Consider the following 20,036-nt stretch of genomic DNA (forward strand, 5'->3'; position numbering starts at 1 on the left):
TTCAGCAGGCCAGGTCCTGTGCCTGGGTGTAGGCAGTCCCAAGCACACATACAGGGTGAGCGATAAGTAGATTGAGAACAACTCTGCAGAGAAGGGCTTGGGGATATTGGTTAACAAGAAGCTGAACCTGACCTGTCAAAGTGTGTTTGCAGCCCAGAAAGCCAAATGCGTCCTGGACTGCATCAAAAAAGGCGTGACCACCAGGTAAAGGGAGGTGACTTTCCTCTCTTGTGGTACTGCAGCTAGAGTACTGCATTCAGCTCTGGAGCATCTCCCTTGTGAGGACAGGCTGAAAGAGTTTGGGTTGCTCAGCCTGGAGGAGAGAAGGCTCTGGGGAGACCTTATAGTGGCCTGCCAGTACTTAAAGGGGACCTACAGGAAAGATGGGGATGGACTTTTTATCAGGGAGTGTAGCGATAGGATTTAAACTGAAAGGGAGTAGATTATTTATGTTAGATATTAGGAATAAATTCTTTACTGTGGGGGTGATGAGACACTGGAACAGGTTGCCCAAAGAACTTGGACATGTCCAAGGCCAGGCTGGATGGGGCTTTGAGCAACCTGGGCTAGTGGGAGTGTCCCTGCCCATGGCAGGGGGTTGGAACTAGATAGTCTTTAAGGTCTCTTCCAACCCAAACCATTATGTGATTGTTTAGTGTAGCAAATCAAGAAAGATTTATAGAAAGAAGTTTCATCAATAAGGGAAGGAACAGGAGAACACTGAAGCAAAGGGACATTGTTGGTGCAAAAATAAATGCTATTAGTCAGTCATGAATGAATATATGTCTGAAATTTCAGAATAGATTCATAAGCATTGAATCAACAAGATTTTGCAATATCCTTCCAAGCAGTGTGATGGAGCCAAAGCCACGTTGCTTTTAACACCCAGCTTGATAAATTTTAGAAATGAAACCAGATAATGTGAAGTCTTCTTTAGCAGAGGATTTACACATGTGACTTAAGGCTTCTTTTTGTGTGATTGCAAATGTAGTGTTAGGCCTTTATGCTCTGTAACTCAAACTAAGGAAAAGATCTTGAATCTAAGTGGTAATTCATAAAATAGCAGATTAATTCCATGGAATTGAAAAAATTTACTTTCGATACCCCATATTTTACCATATGATGTTTTGGTGTGTTTTAAATTTCACAGAGAAGGCTGTTGTTTAAATTAAGCCATTTTTTTTGCAAATGCCCTGGTCATATTCTAACAACTAGAATGTCTCAAGAAGGTTTTACAAATATATAAATTTAATTTTTGATTGTTACTTTGTCACATACAGTACATTGCTTTGTTGGTCTAAATGTTACAGCCTATATTGTATCTTTAAAAAATTAACTGCATATAATATGTTACTTAATGCTTTGAGGGATTTGTGGATCTGTGCATGAGACCATAAACTAACGGGCAGTAGTGGAAGCATGATCTGGACTTTGTGTATTCAATAAGGGAAAATAGATACTATTCAATAGTCACTGGAAGTAAAAGTCTATTTAGAGAGAAGAGCGCATATTACTGTGTGTGGTAACATAAATTGTTGGCTTGCTGTGTTGTCATATACCGCTCTCTCCCTTAACCTAATAGGAACGGAGGAGTGGGATTGCCATCAACTATAAAAAGCTATCAAAATGGATCTAGCACATCGAAGCACAGTGATGAAACATTTACTTGAAGTAAAAAATAAATAAATGAGGTTTTTTCCTGTAGATTCATTGAAAATTAATTTTGTTGGGGTGTTGCTTTAAGTGATGATTTTGTTTTTTCTCTGGACCTAGGCTAAGTCTGGGAGCTTCAGCCAAAATGTGGAATTCCTCAATTTGCTGCCCAAGAGAGGCCCTGATGCTTTCTCGGCCTTTTGTGAAGCTCTGCGAGTAACCAAACAGCAGCATCTGGAGGCAATGATCTTGAAGACAATATCTGACCTGAGCCATGGGATTGCAAGGGTACAACAGTTTTAAGAAAATCAGATGAATAGACTGCACTTCAGACTGGGTTTGGGCACAAAGTGGTCTTCAAATGGGAAAACATAAAAATTGTTTGGAAAGGACAGGGTGGGGTTTTGTTGCAAATTCAACCTTGTAGTAGCCTTAGTAGAAGCAGAAGGGAAGGAATTTGGGAAGAAGAGAATTTTCACACAGAATCAGAAGATGGCAGAGGTTGGAAGGGACCATCTGGTTCAAACCCCCTGCTCAGCAGTGTTACCCTTGAGCAGGTTGCCCAGGGCCACATCCAGAAGGCATCTGAGTATGTCCAAGAATGGAGACTCTGCAGTCTCTCTGGGCAGACCTTCTCCAGTGCTTGGTCACCTTCACATTAAAAAAGTGTTTCCTGATGTTCAGAAATCTCCTGTGCTCCAGTTCGTGCCCATTGCTTCTTGTCTTCTCAGTGGACACCGCTGAGAAGAGCTTGGCACCACCTTCTTTACGCCCTCCCTTCAGGTGTTTTTATGTATTGATAAGATTGCCTTGAACCTTTTCTCCTCCAGACTGAACAGTCCCAGTTCCCTCAGCCTCTCCTCAAAGAAGAGATGCTCCCATCCCTTCATCATCTGTTCTGACATGGAAGTTTTTAAGGCCAGGCTGGATGGGGCTCTGGGTAGCCTGATCTAGTAGGGGATGTCCCTGCCCATGGTGGGGGGCCTTGGAACTAGATGATCTTTAAGGTCCCTTCCAACCCTGACAATTCTGTGATTCTATGACCTGCTGTTGGCATCTCTCCGGTATCTCCATATCTCCTCTGTACAGAGGAGCCCAGAACTGGACACAGGACTCCATGTGCAGCCTTGTCAGAGCTGAGTAGAGGGGAAGGATCACCTCCCTTGCTCCAGTCTGCTGGCAACACTCCTCCTAATGCAGCCCAGATTACTGTTTGCCTTCTTTTGTGGCAAGGGCATGTAACTGGCTCAAATTCAACTTGGTATCCATCAGGTCCCCAGGACACTTTCTGCCAACCTGCTTTCCAGTTGGGTGGCCCTGAACATACTGGTGCACGGGGTTGCTCCTTCCCAGCTGCAGGACTTTGCACTTTGTTGAACTGCACAAGGTTCCTGGACGTTCTTAGTCCAACATGTTCTTAAAGGATGTGTCATCAGAACCCCAAACCTGCAAAGAATATTTTTTTTTCCCTGAAATCTTTCAATTAAGTGTTCAGTGATTCTTGGAGTAGGAAGCTACTAAAAGCTAGTCTTGTCTGTAGCGGAGAGGCTGACTTTCCTTTATTTCATTACTTTCACCTTTTCACTATCTGCAATTGTTAGTGTTGGACTAAAGGAAGATTCAATATTCGTAGTGCATTGATGGGGTTGGAAACTCAGTAAACATATTTTATATGAAGGAAGACCAGATATTTTTGCACAGACATGTTCCCTTATTAAACTGTAGGATTTATTAGACTACCTTTTCTATTTTTTTGTTTTCAAATTTGCTTTATTATAGAAAAAATTAAATCTTGAAAGCAAACAAAAAGGTAGGAATCACTGAACAAATCGGTTCTTGGCAAAAATGGGGAGGGTATGATGACCTCTGCATAAGATTTTCAAACTGCAGATTAGGTAGAAGTCGAGATGATCAAAGAAGGGAAGGAGTTTTTCATTGACAGAAAATACTGCTGCTACCTTGTCATAATAATGTCTCACATCCAAATGAAACATTCTTTTAAGTCATTTATATCTGTGTGTAAATACATATATCTTTGTTTCGTGATACCTCCAGGCATGTACCATAGAGAAAAGTAATAGCTGTCTTATGCTACTCTTTTTCATGGATTATTGGATGCCTTGTAGCTTGAACACTGTGGTGGATCAAATGTTCCATTCCCAGTTAGTGAGTCATGTAATTCAAAGAGACCACGCTGGATTGGTGAGTTGCACGAATACTTGATTTGCTCTGTGGTTGGTTACGTTTAATTTCTTAATGCTCTCTTAATTCAGTTCTAGAAGTAAGCTTGCCACCACTTTGTTCATCCCAAGAATGAAAACTTGCCAGCAAACTGACTGTATTATGATCAGATGCATTAGGCAGAATTAGGCTAGAAAATGAAGAGAGAACCCAATGAACGAAATGAAGAGCGAACCCAAATGGAAAAGAGAGCCCAATTAGTTTCTAGTCAACTTCGTTTATTCTTAGAGAAAACAGTACATGTCAGTAAAATTTTAGATTTTTCGAAGAATTTTCTTCTTTGTTTAAGGTTTGTAACAGCTTAATTGAACTAGAGCTGTGGAAAGATACTGATTTGGGGCAGTGTTCTTTAGCTTAGGAATCCTTCTTGATAAATGAATTTAAGTACAAGGCCTTTTATATGTTACGTGGGCCCAACATAGATTTCTGTAGCTTCTGTCAAGTGCAGCAAATCAGCTTTTTTTTTTTCTTTTAGCAAGCAATTGTGACTTAAATCAGGGAACTAGTTGTTGGAATGAATCTCCTTGCTATTTTTTATACTGACTCTGGTAATGCCTAGAGTATTCCTGTTCCTGTTAGCTGTTCCCTAACCACAGCTTTTTTGTTGTGTTTATTACTAGGAGGTCTCTCTGGTGTTAAAGAAGACCAGATTTGATTAGATTTTGAAGGCTTTTTATTTATTTTGTCTTTAATGAAGTGCATAGGCTTTTGAGTTGCATTGTTCTAGGTTCTTTAGAGCATGTATTCTTCCAACAAGGAAAGCCATGCCTCAAAAGTCTGAAAAAGGATTTCAAAGGACATCATGAATGTCATTAGCTCCATTTTGTTCAGGACAGGGGAGTGAGTGTTTGTTTGCAAATGGAAAATAGTTATCATTCCCCTCATCTGCTGTTATCCAGAGGAAAGGGTCATTCAGAGGCAGGTAAACAAAAAAGGACATTGCATTTTATGGAAGTTAAAACCATCTGATTTGATCCCTTATGCGTGTGTTCAGCACAAAATAAGTAATTGTATCCAATGAGAATGGGAGACCTTTTATGAAAGGAAAAACACGATTCTATTTGAATATTTGTAGCAATGATTTGCCAGCCTAACTGTGAAAAGGGATAACATGCTGTACAAAATGACAGAAAGCACACAACTCTAATTTTAGAATTCATTTTTCATACTCTGTAGAACCAAATTTACTAGGCCTTAGATAACGCTACCCACACACAAGACAAAAAAAAGGAGAGTTGCTAATTAAAATTATGAAAAATAAGTATACCATTTCAGTACTTCTGCTGTGACATTGTGTGCCTCTAGTCCCTGACCAAGCAAAATTTTTAGAGATATGAGTAAGATAATACAGGAATATGCCTGAGACCATATACTTCAGAATTTGCAAGTTAATACCTTAATGCAGAGGCTTTGTAGTTGGAATATTTTATTGTTATTAAGATTTTTGTTTCGCACAGGACCAATGGAACATTCCTTGGATGATGGAGATGGCCCCCTGATTCCTCCAGTGAAACACTGCACTCCTGAATTTTATCATGATCATCAGCACTTGGTAAGCAGTTGGCTTGAGTTGGGTCTCCTTAAGTTGCGAAAAGTGTGACATGTTTGGATGTATCAGCTGAACACATGCTACTTAAAACTGAGTTGAAACACGTGCTCTGTTGGGATGCACAGCAGTGTTCTGCTGTTGATGTAACTGAAAGCTGTCACCAGACACATTTGATTTGATGTAGTTCATATTTACAAGTGTCAGGAAATGCTGAGGTGTTCTATAACTCTATACAAATCTCTGCCTCTGTTTTTTGTTCATGAAGAGGTTTGTGAAATGCCTTCTGTTGCTTTGTGTAAGCTGTCATTGCCTTGTGTATATTTGCCTGCATTCTTATCTGCTCTTGTGTGCTGACATACCCTGCAAAAGTCTCTAAGATACTAGAACTGTGCTTGAAATAGTAGTCACAGTCTTGGTTGTCTTAATTGCCGACTGTACGTGGAAGAGCCTCTCCGTAGGCTCGAGAACCAGATCAGTATTCTGTGCTGGGTAGGACTGGGTAGAAAAACCTGAATTTCTAATCTTCCTCTGCAGCATTTGAGGTTATGTAGGTAGTCTAATTACTTTTTTGTTTATTCCGTTTATAAAGCAGATTGTGATCAAGTGGGCTTAAGGGGAAAAAAAAAAAAGATTTTTTATAATGGGACAGACAGTTTAATGGGACTACACAATGTGCTAACACTTAACGCTCTTGTCAGAGGCTCTGTGTACAGCAAAACACATTTCTGCAACAGTTTCTTGGGTTTTTTTAATTGCTTATTGGGATGTCCTAATTAGGCAGCGTCAGCGTGAGCTCAGCTTGGCTTCTTTTACGTCTGTGCCTGGATACACCTTATTTGATAAGCTGCTTTGGTATTAGATTTCACTTCCTATTTACAGGAGCATTAGTAACTGATTTACTATTGATTTGTCGCTAGAGTAGGAGGGGCAGAGAGGGAGCTTACTTTGAAGACACACCTCTGAAATTAGTTCTTTCCCCATTAGCCTTCTTTTGCCAGCCACATAACTTTCAGGAGCAGTAACTGACAGTACCTTATTGTTACAATTGTACTCACATGCTATTTTACATCTCCATCTGCTGCCAAGAGCAGTTAAGAAATGTTAGCTATATTTTACATGGCATTGTCCCTGGGCTCGGGGTGGGGAAGGAGGAAAAACATTAGCAACACAAAATTCACACTCTGAAATGGATGAGCTGTGTTTCTTTCAAAATAAGAAGTAAGACGAACTAATATAACATCTTCATAATAGTGTTGTAGGATCATGAGTTGGGGAGAGTTGCAAATAAGTTCTCTTTACGACCTTTTGCAATAAAAAACTTTGTTTTATTAAAAGAACCTAAAAAATTTGACCTCCACTGTTTTTGTGCCTTCTCAACAAAGAAATCCTGTCTGTCATATCAAATTGGTATGTAGGAATTGGTGTTCTACTTTCACCCTGTATTATTTCCTTGTGTAGTCTTAAATTTACCAATTTTGAATTTTCTTCTCAGGCATATAAACTCATATCAGAGCCCCGAGGCTTAGCACTTATTCTCAGCAATGTCCATTTCAGCAGTGAGAAGGACCTGGACTATCGCACAGGGGGAGATGTGGACTGTACTTCCCTGGAAATGCTTTTTAAGCATCTCGGGTATCGAGTGACTGTCTTGCATGATCAAACTGCAGAGGTAAGGGGGATGGATCCCAATACTTCACAACCAGTGTGGATGAGAGTTTGTAACTGTTAACATCTTAAGACGTTCCCTTTGGTGTAACTAAGCTTGAACAGAAAGATGTAAATGATTGCTTACGAATAGAAAATAAAGATAAATGGGATGATGTCTATCTCATGCTGACAAATATGAAGAAACTTGGAATTAAGAGGACTTATGATGGAAAGTGTAATCACAAAGGACCACACAATAGACTGCTGTAGCCTGACTCTAGTGCAAGGGGCAAGAATGTCTAGGCCACATCTGGCATGTGTGTTAAAATCACAAATTAATAGTCTCCAGTTTACTCGAGATAGACTCTTCCAGTGTTGTGCTATCCTAAAAGTTAAACTTTGCAAATACTTGACCTAGTCGTTGCCAGGTTTAAGTGATGTTTTTGTGTCCTTTCATTGATGGAGTCAATTGCTATCCTGTTTATCAGTCTTCCAGTATCTATGCAGTTAAATTTTGCAGCCTTTGTTTTGCTAGAGAAATGGCTGTGCTTCATTGAGGAGAATTGGTACAGTTCCATCACTGACTGAATCAGACCACTCCCTTTCCCTTGGAATGCAATTACTGCCCTCTCAATCCTTGTTTGTTCTTACTGCTTTTAAATCCCTGTGAAATCAACTGGTACAGAACCTGTTAAATGGTGTTTTAGTCAAGAAGACAGCTTTTGCAACATTATAGTAAGACTTTTGCATCCATCATGTTGTCTGAATTCCTAAAGCTTTCCACTTTAAATTGTTGTGTTCTGATCACTAGTGTTTGAATGCCTCAGGTGCCAAGTATATATCTGTTAAATTGTTCTGATATCCCAGCCAGACTCCAGTGTCAGTGTAAAAGCTCTATAAAATACTGGTTTCTCCTGTGTTGAATCCATATGTACCAACTCAGGTACTTGCTGTATCCCCTTAAGTGATTCATACTCCATAATGTTATACTTAGGACTGAATATTGCATAAAAGAACAACAACATTTTGCTGTTTTTCTAAGGGACAGGTCTTCTGTCCTTTAAATTTAGTGTACGTAGAGTTTGTTTCATAATAACAATTTATTTATATATATAAATAACATAATTTATTTTCATAATAACATAGAGTTTATTTCAAATGGTCATTTGTATTTTTCTCTGTATATTGACCACCTTACCCTGTGCAGGTCTGGAAAGCATTAAACAAATTTTTTTTCTGTCTCTCAGGACATGCAGAATGCATTGGAGAGATTCTCTAAGCTGCCAGATCATCAGCATGTGGATTCTTGCATTGTAGCTTTGCTTTCCCATGGTGTGGAGGGTGGGGTTTATGGCAGTGATGGCAAGCTTCTACAGGTATATTGCTTTGTCCTAATGTGTTGATTTAGGTTATCTTTTGAAAAGTAACAATGGAAAGAGGAAAAAAAGGTTTTTTAAAAAAATATAAACAAAAAACCCAAGATAAAAAAAAAGGGAAGTGATAGGAGAGTAAAGATTCACATCTTATAAAAAGGAAAAACATAAGGGCTTGTGGGAAGAAAAGGGCGGGAGGAGGTCTATCAGAGATTTGTAAGATAAAGAATGTCATAGAAATTGAAGTAAGGGAAGTTATTTCATTATCTCTTCTGTATGTGTACTAGGTAAAGTACGTGAACTCAAACTAGTAGGAGCTAGGGGAGTGGGGAAGGGATGTGTTTGTCATACCGTGAGTTAAAGAGAAAATATCGCGGCTGGTGAGATAATAGCCAATATACAGGGAAGCAAAGTGAGACTGGGTTTGGCTCCCAGAAGGCTGCAGTGAAGAATATTTATCTTCTTTCTTCTCTCAGTTGCAGGATGCTTTCCAGCTCTTTGATAATGCAAACTGTCCAAATCTCCAGAATAAGCCCAAAATGTTCTTTATTCAGGCCTGCCGGGGAGGTGAGTACCCAAATACTGAAAGCCATGTGTTTGGCATGCCATTAAGGCTCATTTTACACACATACAGGCCCTCACATTCAACTTGCTGTCAACTCTCCTCTTTGCTTCTCTCAGGTGTAAGTGGGACCCATATTCACCTCCCTCTGCCCTGCTGCTGCCACTGCATCTTTTGCTCTGTAAGTGTCTTTTGCTCTGCATGAGGTGTGTGCATTGACTTGCAGACCCCAGAGCACCTGAGTGATAGAAAGCTCTAACATATCCCACTCATATAGTGAGGCTTTCTCTTGCTATGCCTGCAGTGTGGGGAGTGGGGCATATGGTGCATCAAATTGCAGTACAGCATGCGAGGGGTGCACTAGCACTGGAGTCTGGTCTGAGGTCCTGTCTTTCTCTTGATCCCGAATGTATTGTCTCTCTTGTGCTGTCATCTCTTAAGTTATCAAAGTTGGCTCCAAATGTTTTTTTTCTTTACACTATCCTGTTTTCAAACTCCAAATGACTTTTCCTTTACCTCCTTTTCCACATACTATTGTAGAATTCTGACATGCTATTGTAGAATTCTTACATGCTCTTGTACAGTATTTGTTTCTTGGTTCTCATAGACTTGTTCCTTTTCCACTTCCTATTTTTTTTAATTCTGATATTTGTTTTCCCTCCTTTTGTAACTAGACACATCTCTGTAACTACCCTTCACATCTGTTAATGATCAGATTTTTTCCTAAAGTGTTCAGACTTTGAGATTGCTGTGAAATTGCAGATACTCCATAAAGAAGCTTTGTTTTTTCCTTTGTGACAGAGAAGTTTTCTGAGCGTGTATGCTTTTCCATGCTTCTTTTCCCTTGCTCCTTAAAATTGTCTCCATTTTCATTTTTAGCAGAGCTTTATAGTTTGTCCTCTAGCCAAGAGGATGTTTCATTCATCTGTTACCTACTCATGCTTAATCTTAATGCAGAGAAAAACCAAAAGTCTACATGCAGTATTTTGGTGATCAAAAATGTTGAATCCTTCTAAACGCTTGGAAACGTTGCAATGTGCTTATTTACAATATAAATTGAATGAGTACTTTCCTTATGTTTAGTCAACCTTTAGATACTCTTGAAAAAACATGAATACGCAGACTCAGACTCATAAATGTAATAAGTAAAAATTTACAGCTTAGCTAATTAGATAATTAGGTTTATTTGACTGTAATGTTAGGATAAGAGGTCAGTTCACATCAAGTCAGGCTAGGCCTTCCTATTCCCAAAAAGGTTTCAGTTAAGAAAGTGGTAAGCTTGCTTTGCAAAATGTTATAGAACTGGGATATTGCAATAGGTAAACCATTAAGACTTAGGCAATTGAAAGGGAAGAAAATCTTTCTTCAGTTTAAAAACCCAAAAACATAGCCAACTTGCCTTTTTTAACCTCTTTTAAACCTTGATTAATAGTTGGGGGGGAAAGCTTGTTACAAAATAATTATCAACAAAAATATGTACCTCTTCATCTTAGCATGCAAAAGTTAGACCAGCCAATACATTTTTTTTTTCAAAAGCAGAACTGATAAGAATGTCTAAATAGTGTGGACAACTTTAGATTAGTAGTCAATCTCTCTATGCCATGCAAGTTAGCTGGAACCAGTTGGAACAAAATAAGAAATGCGTAGGTTATTCTTGTTTCCAAGTCTATATAATAGGTCTTATCTGTCTTCTATTAATGGCACATTGAAATATGTAGATAAAGAAGAGGTGGTACAGTTTACTTCATTTCACAAGTGCTTTTTGGCAGGAGTCTACTAAAGAATTGAAGTAATCCACCTACAGTCACGGATCAAAAACCAGCAGCAATAGAAAGCAATGGGAAAAAAACAAATAAATTTCATTATGATATAAAATGAGACTTTGAAGCTGCTTAACATCTGTGTGTCATATGGTAGTTGACGCAGAAAACCGAAGAACTGTGGTGACAAATAGCAGTTACTAAAATCAGTTGGGAAAAGAGCGATCTGGGAACTTCAATAAAGTTTAAACAGACTGTATCAATCTGAGTGGCAGTTACTGGTGATATAAATTAGAGGGATATTCTGATACAGTTATAGCTTCACACTTTGTAGTTACATTACTAAGTTGACTGGAATGGTGTTTGAAGACAGCTGCATGAGGAAGACATCTAATTTTGAAGCTTTAATCTAAGAAGTTTTGATTTCATACATTATGGGATGATGACAGTGTGTATAGCTTGACTTTAAAATTGCCTGAGTCTTATCTGAAGTAATATAAACTGTAAACAGTACACTAAATTTTTGAAAATGCGTAGACCTAAAAGAATTTGGAGTAGTGTGATAAAAGACAAAAAAGTGTGGTTAAAAATGGAAAAAATTGTATTGTTACCTTAAAGAGGTGGTGAGGGAACTTGAAGGGAGTAATTATGAAATTTTGAGCTATGAAGCCTTAGTTATCCAAGTACATTTCTTAGTTACATTTTCTTAGTTATCAAAGTACATTTCTTAGGCATGACTTGGCGACAAAAACCTGTGGTGGTTTGGCTCTGGCCAGAGGCCAGGAGCTCACCAAAGCTGCTCTATCACTCCCCTTTTAGATGGACAGGGGAGAGGGAAGATGTAAAAAGAGGCCCGTGGGTTAAGATAAAAAAAGCAGTTTAATAAAGCAATAGCAAATGCCGTGCACGGAAGCAAAGCAAAACAAAGATTATTCTCTACTTCGTATCAGCGGACGATGTCCGGCCGCTTTCGCAGGAAGCAGGGCTCCAGGACATGTAGTGGTTGCTCCGGAGGACAAACACAAAACAGCGAATGTCCCCCCACTTCCCTCTTCCTTCTCCCTTTTATGTCTGAGCTGACGTCATATGTTACGGAATTCCCCTTTGGTCAGTTTGGGTCAGTGAGCCCGGCTGTATCCCCTCCCAAGATGTTACCCACCCCCAGTCTACTGTTGGGGTAAACGTTGGAAAAAAAAAACTAAAACCACAGCCTTGGTGCTGTGTGAGCACTGCTCAGCAGTAGCCAAAACACTGGGGTGCTATCAACACCCTTCTAGCTACCACTACAAACACACAGCACTGAGAGAGTTGATGTGGGAAGATTAACTCTACCTCTGCCTGACCCAATACAAAACCTAATGCTGTCTTAACAGGAATGCTTCTGATGTGGACACTTAGACCCCTCTGAGATTAGAATCTGACCCATGCTGTGAGGAAGAATGATAGATACTCATCTTACAGGTTTTCTATATAATTTTGCATTTTTGCTGTAAAACGTAGTTTTATTTTTTCATACAACATAGCTGGACTATTGAGGCTATTGCCACTAAGCAGTTAGGCTAGATTACACTGGAAACTCTGCAACATGTAAACAACCAGTTGAGAATATCTACACTTATCGTACTACATAATAATGAATCCTGGAATGAATGAATCCTTAAACGATGTGCAGATTTTAAACTAATCTCCATGTGCTGGAGTTCTCTTTTGTGTTTGAGGTCAAATTATTTTGCATTTTACTATTGCACAATTTATGATTTTGATTGAAAAGGGTGATATTATAGTCAGGATTTAGAACTAGGTGTGATATTTGGTCCATGTTTTCGTGATGTCTTAGAGGTGGACCTTAGCAACTAAAACTATACCTCTCATTTGAGTTCTGCAGTAAGTATGTAGCTAGCATTGCAAACAAGACTAGACATTTTCTGGCATTTTTAAGGTAGGTAAAAATGGAAAATAGAAACTTTCAGAACTAGACATCAAATCCACGCATGGTGAAGAACTATCAGAAGAAACTACTTTGTGTTATGGTTATGCCACAATCTGCATAGGAAAGGAATTGGGATGGGGGAATCAATCAGTGTGTATACTCACAATCACGTTACTCTGAGCAGGTTCAGCATGTGCTGGTATCTGCATTAGTTTGTGCAGAAGAACTTTCAGATGAGTTTTAAAAACCGTTGAAAAAGCTTGAAGTTCATGCAAAAAAAGCTTTCTGCTTGACAGCAGTTGTGGCCTTGCTGACCAGACACTAAAACTAAAGAAGTATAGGAAAACTACATCCAGTAATTCAGGATAATTTTTTTTTTTTCTCCATCTCTTCTTCCCCTCCCTCCTCCTTGTTTATTTACCCTCCTAGATGAGACGGACCGGGGAGTCGATCAAAGAGATGGGAAAGAATGGTCACATTCCCCAGGCTGTGAGGAAAGCGATGCAAACAAGGAAGAAAATCTCAAGCTGCGTCTGCCTACGTGTTCTGATATGATCTGTGGATATGCTTGTCTGAAAGGTACTGGGGAGACGCCCTAATTGTTAGGGCATAACGAGTTTTTATGTGTCTGTGTTCCCCAGAAACTTCATCATACACACTTTCTTCTCAGGCACTGCGGCCATGCGAAACACCAAACGTGGATCCTGGTATATCGAAGCGCTCACCTCTGTGTTTGCAGAGCACTCCCGAGATACTCATGTGGCTGACATGTTGGTGAAGGTGAGTTGGAGTGTCTTTCGTCTCCCACACTCACTTAACTGGTTTCTGAAGAGCCTTCCAGTGAATTAAACTGCTAGGATTAATCTACTATTAAAACAATTGGTCTTGCCTTGCTAGTAGCAAGGATATACAGTTCCACAGCTGTTTAACCAAAGTAAAATGCTGTTTCTTTGACTCCTATTTCACTTGTGCGCTGCATGGTGAACTTATCTGGCATGCAGTTGCATGGTGAATTAATCTGGCTTGCCAGGAATTTTCTTCTGTAGAAATACTGTTTTTTTTCAAGTGGATTCATTGCCTGAACTGTCTTGCTATATAGCTGCACAAGCACTTACACTCATGTGAAGTAACAATTAAGAAAATGGGGGAAGAGGAACTGAAGACAGCAATGTGACCATGGCAACTTGAGCTGCTGTGAAATTGCACTCTAGTTCTTTATTCTTCTTATAGTTTAGAAAAGCAATTCTTAAGGAACTAATTAATATGATAAACAGAATAATCTGTGAGTACAGAAAGCAATGACATTTTTCTTACTTTTGTCTTCTTAATCCTTCCAGTCATTTTTTTTTTTTTTTTTAATCCCACATCTAGGTGAATAGGCAAATCAAGCAACGAGAAGGTTATGCCCCAGGCACAGAATTTCACCGCTGCAAGGAAATGTCAGAGTATTGTAGCACACTCTGTCGGGACCTTTACCTGTTTCCTGGCTATCTGCCAGGAAAATAACCCTGCCAGCTCCATTGAAAGAGAGATACTGCCAAAACTGAATTTTCAGTATGGGTGTTTACGTTTCCATTGTTATGAGCTGTAACATCAGATGCTCAAGCAAGGAATGCTTGTTTATATCTGTCGAGTCCAATTCTTGATGTCTTTCTAAAATAATCTGGTAACTCTTTGTAATCCAATTCAGGTTTTAAAATTCTAATATCCTGATGTATTCTATATGCATAGAAGTTGATGGAAAGAGGATCATCACTGGAACTGGGAAGAGGTGGGAACAGCCTTTAGAAGGAGACATAAGCACTTATAAGCAAAGTGAATGTGAAAAGGGAAAAAGACTGTTCATGTCCTTTTTTTTTTTAAACTAAGCCTTTATAAAACGCAACTTATTTTATGCTTGTATTTTAAAATTTTTACATGCTTTCTGCCTGTTTCTTCATGCAGCACAGTCAGCTCCTGCACACATTAGAATAAGCTTCCTTGTGAAGGAGAATCTTTTCTTCACAAAAAATGGAAGGTTATTGTGTTCAGTACTTCTTGCTTTCCTACCATCTTGATCACTTAAAAATCTAGTTTTGCACATTCTTTCTATAGCCAAGTTATCAAAAGAACTACGAGACATCCCAGGTTATCAACAAAACAGATACAGGATTTCTCACACAGACAAATAAGCTTCCATAAACTGCCCCAGAAATAGTTTTGAATCTAGAAATTCTAGATTAGCTCCCTTTATTGCTGAGAGTGAACAATTGCAGGGAATATTACTTTTGAGAAATTTGTTTGCCATAATACCTGGGTGTCACAGCAGGCATAGCTTTCAGTCTACCAGCTTCTCAGGAGTCTGTAAATTGTACTGTACAAGTGAATCCCTGAAACCCTGTGACCTTGTACAAAAGGATCTTTTGTTTAATTAACAAAAAGTACTCAAGGCAGCTCTTAACGGTCTAAGCATATTGCTTGGATTATTTATCGCTACCATTTTTTGTTTCCCTTCTAAATGAAAGGGAAAAGTTTCACTGGTTTATTTTTTGTTTGTTTTTTTTTGTTTTTTTACTCTGTTATGTGAGCTTTCTTTCTTCAGCCATGATCATTTAAAGCTGTTTGTTTAGGTAATACTGTTTGCAAAGTGTCATCTCAACTGGTCAGTAAGAAATGTCGTGGCATAATCCATCCCTTCTTTTGGAAATTTCCTGCACAGTCTCTTCATGCTGTCTTTTGCTGGTGTCAAGTTGCAGTTACTCTGTTTGGTGTAACAAGGGAGATGGGCATTGTTCTCTCTTTCTTGTAGAGCGTAAATCCTGATATTCTGGGTTACATATGGACTACAGCCTGTTCACTTGAGTCTCAATCTTCTCCATTTTTTAGCAGCAAATGAGCGTAGTTCCTGGTTTACTCTTTTTATGTGAGTGTGACTTTAAAAATATTTTTTTTCAGGATAGAATCACGAATAGGAAGCGCAAAGGGATATGGAGGTAGGCTGAAAAATTAGGCATGTGGGTTTTTTTATTGTTCTGCATAGGAAAATGAAGATTGTCTTTCCTCCAGCTGATGATGGTGCAGCATTAACATGTGTCTTGTACTTACCTTGTGTACAATGTGATAGAACAAGGATCATACTTGCCAATTGGTGCCTTACTTTGAAGTTTAAGATACCAATTTTGGAACTGTTGCATCTCCCTGCAGTATAAACTTTCTTCCTGAGCACTCCCTCTCTGAAATGGTGCAATATTTTGCAGATAGGTGTATTGCTGAAGCAGTCCACTCTGATGGATTAGATTTCTGTAAGATTGCATCAAGTTACATTATCACTGCCACTTTCGTATATACTTTTTGTATACTTCTATTTTACTGCCTTGGAGTGTCAAAATAAAGAATCTTTGTTTGATTAATCTGTGTGGTATCTTCAATTTGGAGAGTAATACCTCTGTGCAGAAAGGGACCTTCTATATAAAAAGAAATTTGCATAATTTCTTGAGACAGTACCTCCCAGAAACACTTTTGAACTCTCAGGCAGAAGCCTGCTACTTGGTCACTGCAGCCAGTATGGGCTGCTTGTAAAATTTGATAACACCTGGACTAAACAAAAGTTAATGCCTTAATCAAGAGATATGAGGCAGAACCACCAAGTAGGATGCTGCTGATGTGTTTCAGCGCATAAAATATTTAGATTCAGAAAACCGGACTTTGTCTTCTTGAAGGCAGAATTGGTACTAAAATGAAAGATTCCTGAAAAAGAGGGAGTCTTGGAAGGGGGAAGGGCCCAGAAAGAAGGTGAGGATACTAGCTGGAGGAAAGATCCTAGAAGTGTGGGAAGTTCAAGCGGATCAGAGAGCTGGAAATGAATGTTGGGTGTTGCCCAGAGGCCCTGATGTGTAATGCCCAAGAGGTGTAATGCCCAAACTGGGAGCAGCTGTACAGCACAGAACCAACACAACTTTCTGCTCCACCTTCAGAGACCAGCAGTGTTCTCGCTGCTGGGAAGGGATGCTGAGGTCCAGGCAATGCAACTGGGAGAACGCCAGTGAGTGTGAAATAAAAAGGTAATAGCTCTGTTTTCATTGATTCTGAAATAATGCCCAGCATCCAGACCCACTAGAGGTTGCGCTTTACTCCATTTCGTCTACAAGACCTAAAAGGGTATTTCTTGTCTGAGTTTTTATTGAAAGAGTACATTGTTTTTTCAATAATACCAAATGCTGGTGCAGGAAATCTGGTAGTAATATTAGCAGTGGAATTACCAACATCTGCTTGTGCAGAAAATGTTTCTAGTGGTCCAGGAGATGAAGTAAACAAGATGTTTGTATTTTCAAGGAAATAAATTTAAGGAGTGGCTTTAATAGCTGGGATAGCAGCAAAGTGTTAAACAGTTCACATTTTTGCCCCAAAATGAAAGGGTAGTAAAGTTGAAAGTTTTGTTTCATGGAATGGGAAGTGAAAACAGTGAACAGGATGTAGACAAGGTGTTATAACTCTTGAGGTGCATGGAAATCATTGCATTTATGAATAGAACAATTCAAATAGTAGATAATAGTTGTTGTAATTCTAAACTGGTTTTTTTCTCTATTTGCCATTTGAAAAATATTAAATATTCAAAGGATTTGACTTTGTAAAAATAGTCATTGATTCCTTTAAAAATTGGCATGTACAGAGTGATATTGAACAAGGGCATACTTTCCAAAGCATCAAGATTTGGCTACACATCTATAAAACATTTTGTAAAACAGAATTTATGCCAAGCTGAGATTCTCCACATACACTGTGTTGTGCAATGTATTCTTACCCTTGTATGAGAATTCTTCACTACCTCACAACAATAAATTATTAAGTTAGGAGAATGAAATGCAAGAAAAGATAGTGCTTTGTAATAGATCATCTTCATTTTGCAGTCATCAGCATGTGCGTACAAAAAATTTCTTTAAAAGGAAGGAAACTAAAGAAGAATCTTCAGAGAAGTTACTGTTACAGTATTGGCAGCCTTGGTGAGGTTGTTTTGCTAGGAGCCTACTCAGTGCAATTCAGCCTGTTGTTGCTGCTTTTGCCAAGTCTACTTGCAGAATTCTCGCTTGTGAAGGTTTGGTATTCTTTTGTTTCCATTGATCTGCATGTGGTACCTTGTTTATGGTCCCCATTATGTATATTTTAGTCTCTAGACTGTATTTTTGCATAAACTGTTACACCTGTGCACACAAATTCTTAAGAAAACTAATTCTCTACATCTTTCAAAGAGCTCAGAGTTGTATTCAGACTTCTCTGACTTGGGGAAAACCAACTAGAATTGCAATTGTATAGGCTTTTGATGTTTGTGGTCTTTTCCTTTGTTACTCCTAAATGTTTTGGTTTTCAGCTGCAAAATAAGGAGAAACAGTAATGTCTCCCACAGAAACCATGCTTTGACAAAGGTAAACATCATCCTGCATTGAGAAAATATTTACATTTGGATCCATTATGTTCAGGTTGTAAAGAAAACCTCAAGCTAGCTAGCTGTTAGTATTCAGCCCTTCACATAAAGGGTGAGGGGAAAAGGTCACACTGAGCATAGCCTTAAACTTTCTATATTGATTTTACATAGACATAAACAATTAAAGTATGTAATAAACTGGCAGCTCTGCGTCTTGGGTATTCTTCCTGCCCAGCCTAGAAACCCCAGGGCCTTCTTACCTGCTCCATGGTTCTGCTGGTTAGTCCAGCTTGATGCTTGCCAGCAAATAGCTGTGCTCACGTACTCATCCCACAGGTACCCCATGCTCCTGGGTCCTACTGAATACCTAATACAACATACTCATACATGGGTAGTGAGATTTCATGGAAAGATAATTAAGAAAGGATTTAACAAGAGACGGCAGAATCTGGTGATCAGGAGCAGTGCCCAGTCAGATAAGCACACTGAACAGCATTGATTTTCACAAATCCAGCCCCTTTCTGTCTATTCTCCACTTTGTTTCTCCCTACCCCTTTTCCGTAACAAGTTTTGTAGTCCCACAGACACAGTTCGTACACCTCTAATCATTATGTTCCTCTTGTTTCTCCCTGTTTATGAGTTATAAATGCTTAGGCTGGCCCTCTCCGAAGCTGTGCCTGAATTTCCTTAATGACCCATCAAATAGTGATGGAGACATTTGGGGTTTTGCATGATCTATATTCTCCCTTGTCTTTCAAATCTGGATCTCTGTGCCTTTTTATTTGTGGCTTCCTCCTTACTTTATCATCACCTTTTGCATTGAAAAGGTCCTTGACTGGATAACCGTAGTAAAGAAGACACTTTTCACCTTTCACATTCCTTCACATAACCCATCTTTATTTAGTGGCAGAAACAGCTTAAGAAGTCTCAGTGTTGCCCTAAGTTAGAGTCTGCTTTGCCTAGATATAGAATTTCTCAATTTCCCTGACTGAAAAGCTTTTCAGATAACAGGAGAAAAGAAACCAGCAGGTGTCTGTGAAGAGCTATGGCCTGTATTATCTGCTCCCTTCCCATCGACATCTGGCTTTCCTACTTGTCTACAGTAGCCAGTAGCTATGACTGAGCTGAAGACATAGCGGTTACTACAGCTGCTCTGTGCTCTGTTTCTTAAGGCAGTAGCCCACAGCAGCATCCTGATTTTGCCATTTCTGCCCCATTAATTCCTCCTTGTTTTTCTTGTGGCAAAGGCCCAGGACACACAGAAGGGCAGAAGGCAGGTCCTCCCTACTTTGCATCCTTACTGATGTTCCAGAATCCTCAACAATCCATGAACCCTTCCTGACTGTGCTGTTGAGCAACTTTGACTGGTTTTAGGTATAGCAAATTTGGTTAAGCATAGCTCTTTTTTTGTTGTCCTCTGTATTCCTGTGTGATTTCTAGTCCTAAATTAAGAATAAGAACTCAACATTAGCACAAAAGGAAAATATGAGATCTTTTTCAAGTTAGTTCTAAGGAATGAAATTACATGTATCTAGATATGTAGACTGCATTCTTTTTTGTGTAGCTGTCTACCACTGTATTGGGTTGGCCTGGCCGGATTTTGGTGGCGGCAGGGGGGGACCTGCAGGGTGGCCTCTGCAAGAAGCTGCTAGAAGCTTCCCGAGCACCCCAGGGGGGCTCAAAGGGGGCCCCCGCCGCTGCACCAAGGCTGAGCCTGTCAGTAAAGTGATAGAAGAGGAACGCCTCTGTGATAACATGTTTAAGAACGGGGAAAAACAACTGCACCACAACAGCTGGCACAAAGATGGAGGAGTGAGAACATGTGGACACACCAAGGTCAGTGAAGAAGGAGAGGGGGGAGGATGAGCTCCAGGTGCTGGAGTAGAGGGTCGCCTGGGTCATGGTGAAGACCATGGTGAAGTG

The 20,036-nt window shown here is 39.4% G+C and overlaps 1 protein-coding gene across 1 annotated transcript in view; it reads left to right on the forward strand.

The window, feature by feature from the left end:
• The window catches only part of LOC104277165 (caspase-2-like), a 14,387-nt gene extending 166 nt beyond the window's left edge, over window positions 1–14,221 (forward strand). The window contains exons 2-11 of the mRNA XM_009873729.1: window positions 657–744; window positions 1,774–1,941; window positions 3,780–3,855; window positions 5,352–5,446; window positions 6,936–7,112; window positions 8,338–8,466; window positions 8,940–9,030; window positions 13,145–13,294; window positions 13,386–13,495; window positions 14,087–14,221. Coding sequence (XP_009872031.1) covers window positions 657–744; window positions 1,774–1,941; window positions 3,780–3,855; window positions 5,352–5,446; window positions 6,936–7,112; window positions 8,338–8,466; window positions 8,940–9,030; window positions 13,145–13,294; window positions 13,386–13,495; window positions 14,087–14,221 — 1,219 coding nt within the window. The remainder of the gene's footprint in view (window positions 1–656; window positions 745–1,773; window positions 1,942–3,779; window positions 3,856–5,351; window positions 5,447–6,935; window positions 7,113–8,337; window positions 8,467–8,939; window positions 9,031–13,144; window positions 13,295–13,385; window positions 13,496–14,086) is intronic.
• The last annotated feature ends 5,815 nt before the right edge of the window (window positions 14,222–20,036 follow it).

Source organism: Apaloderma vittatum, unplaced genomic scaffold (assembly GCF_000703405.1).
Source record: "Apaloderma vittatum isolate BGI_N311 unplaced genomic scaffold, ASM70340v1 scaffold3207, whole genome shotgun sequence".
NCBI lineage: Eukaryota > Metazoa > Chordata > Aves > Trogoniformes > Trogonidae > Apaloderma > Apaloderma vittatum.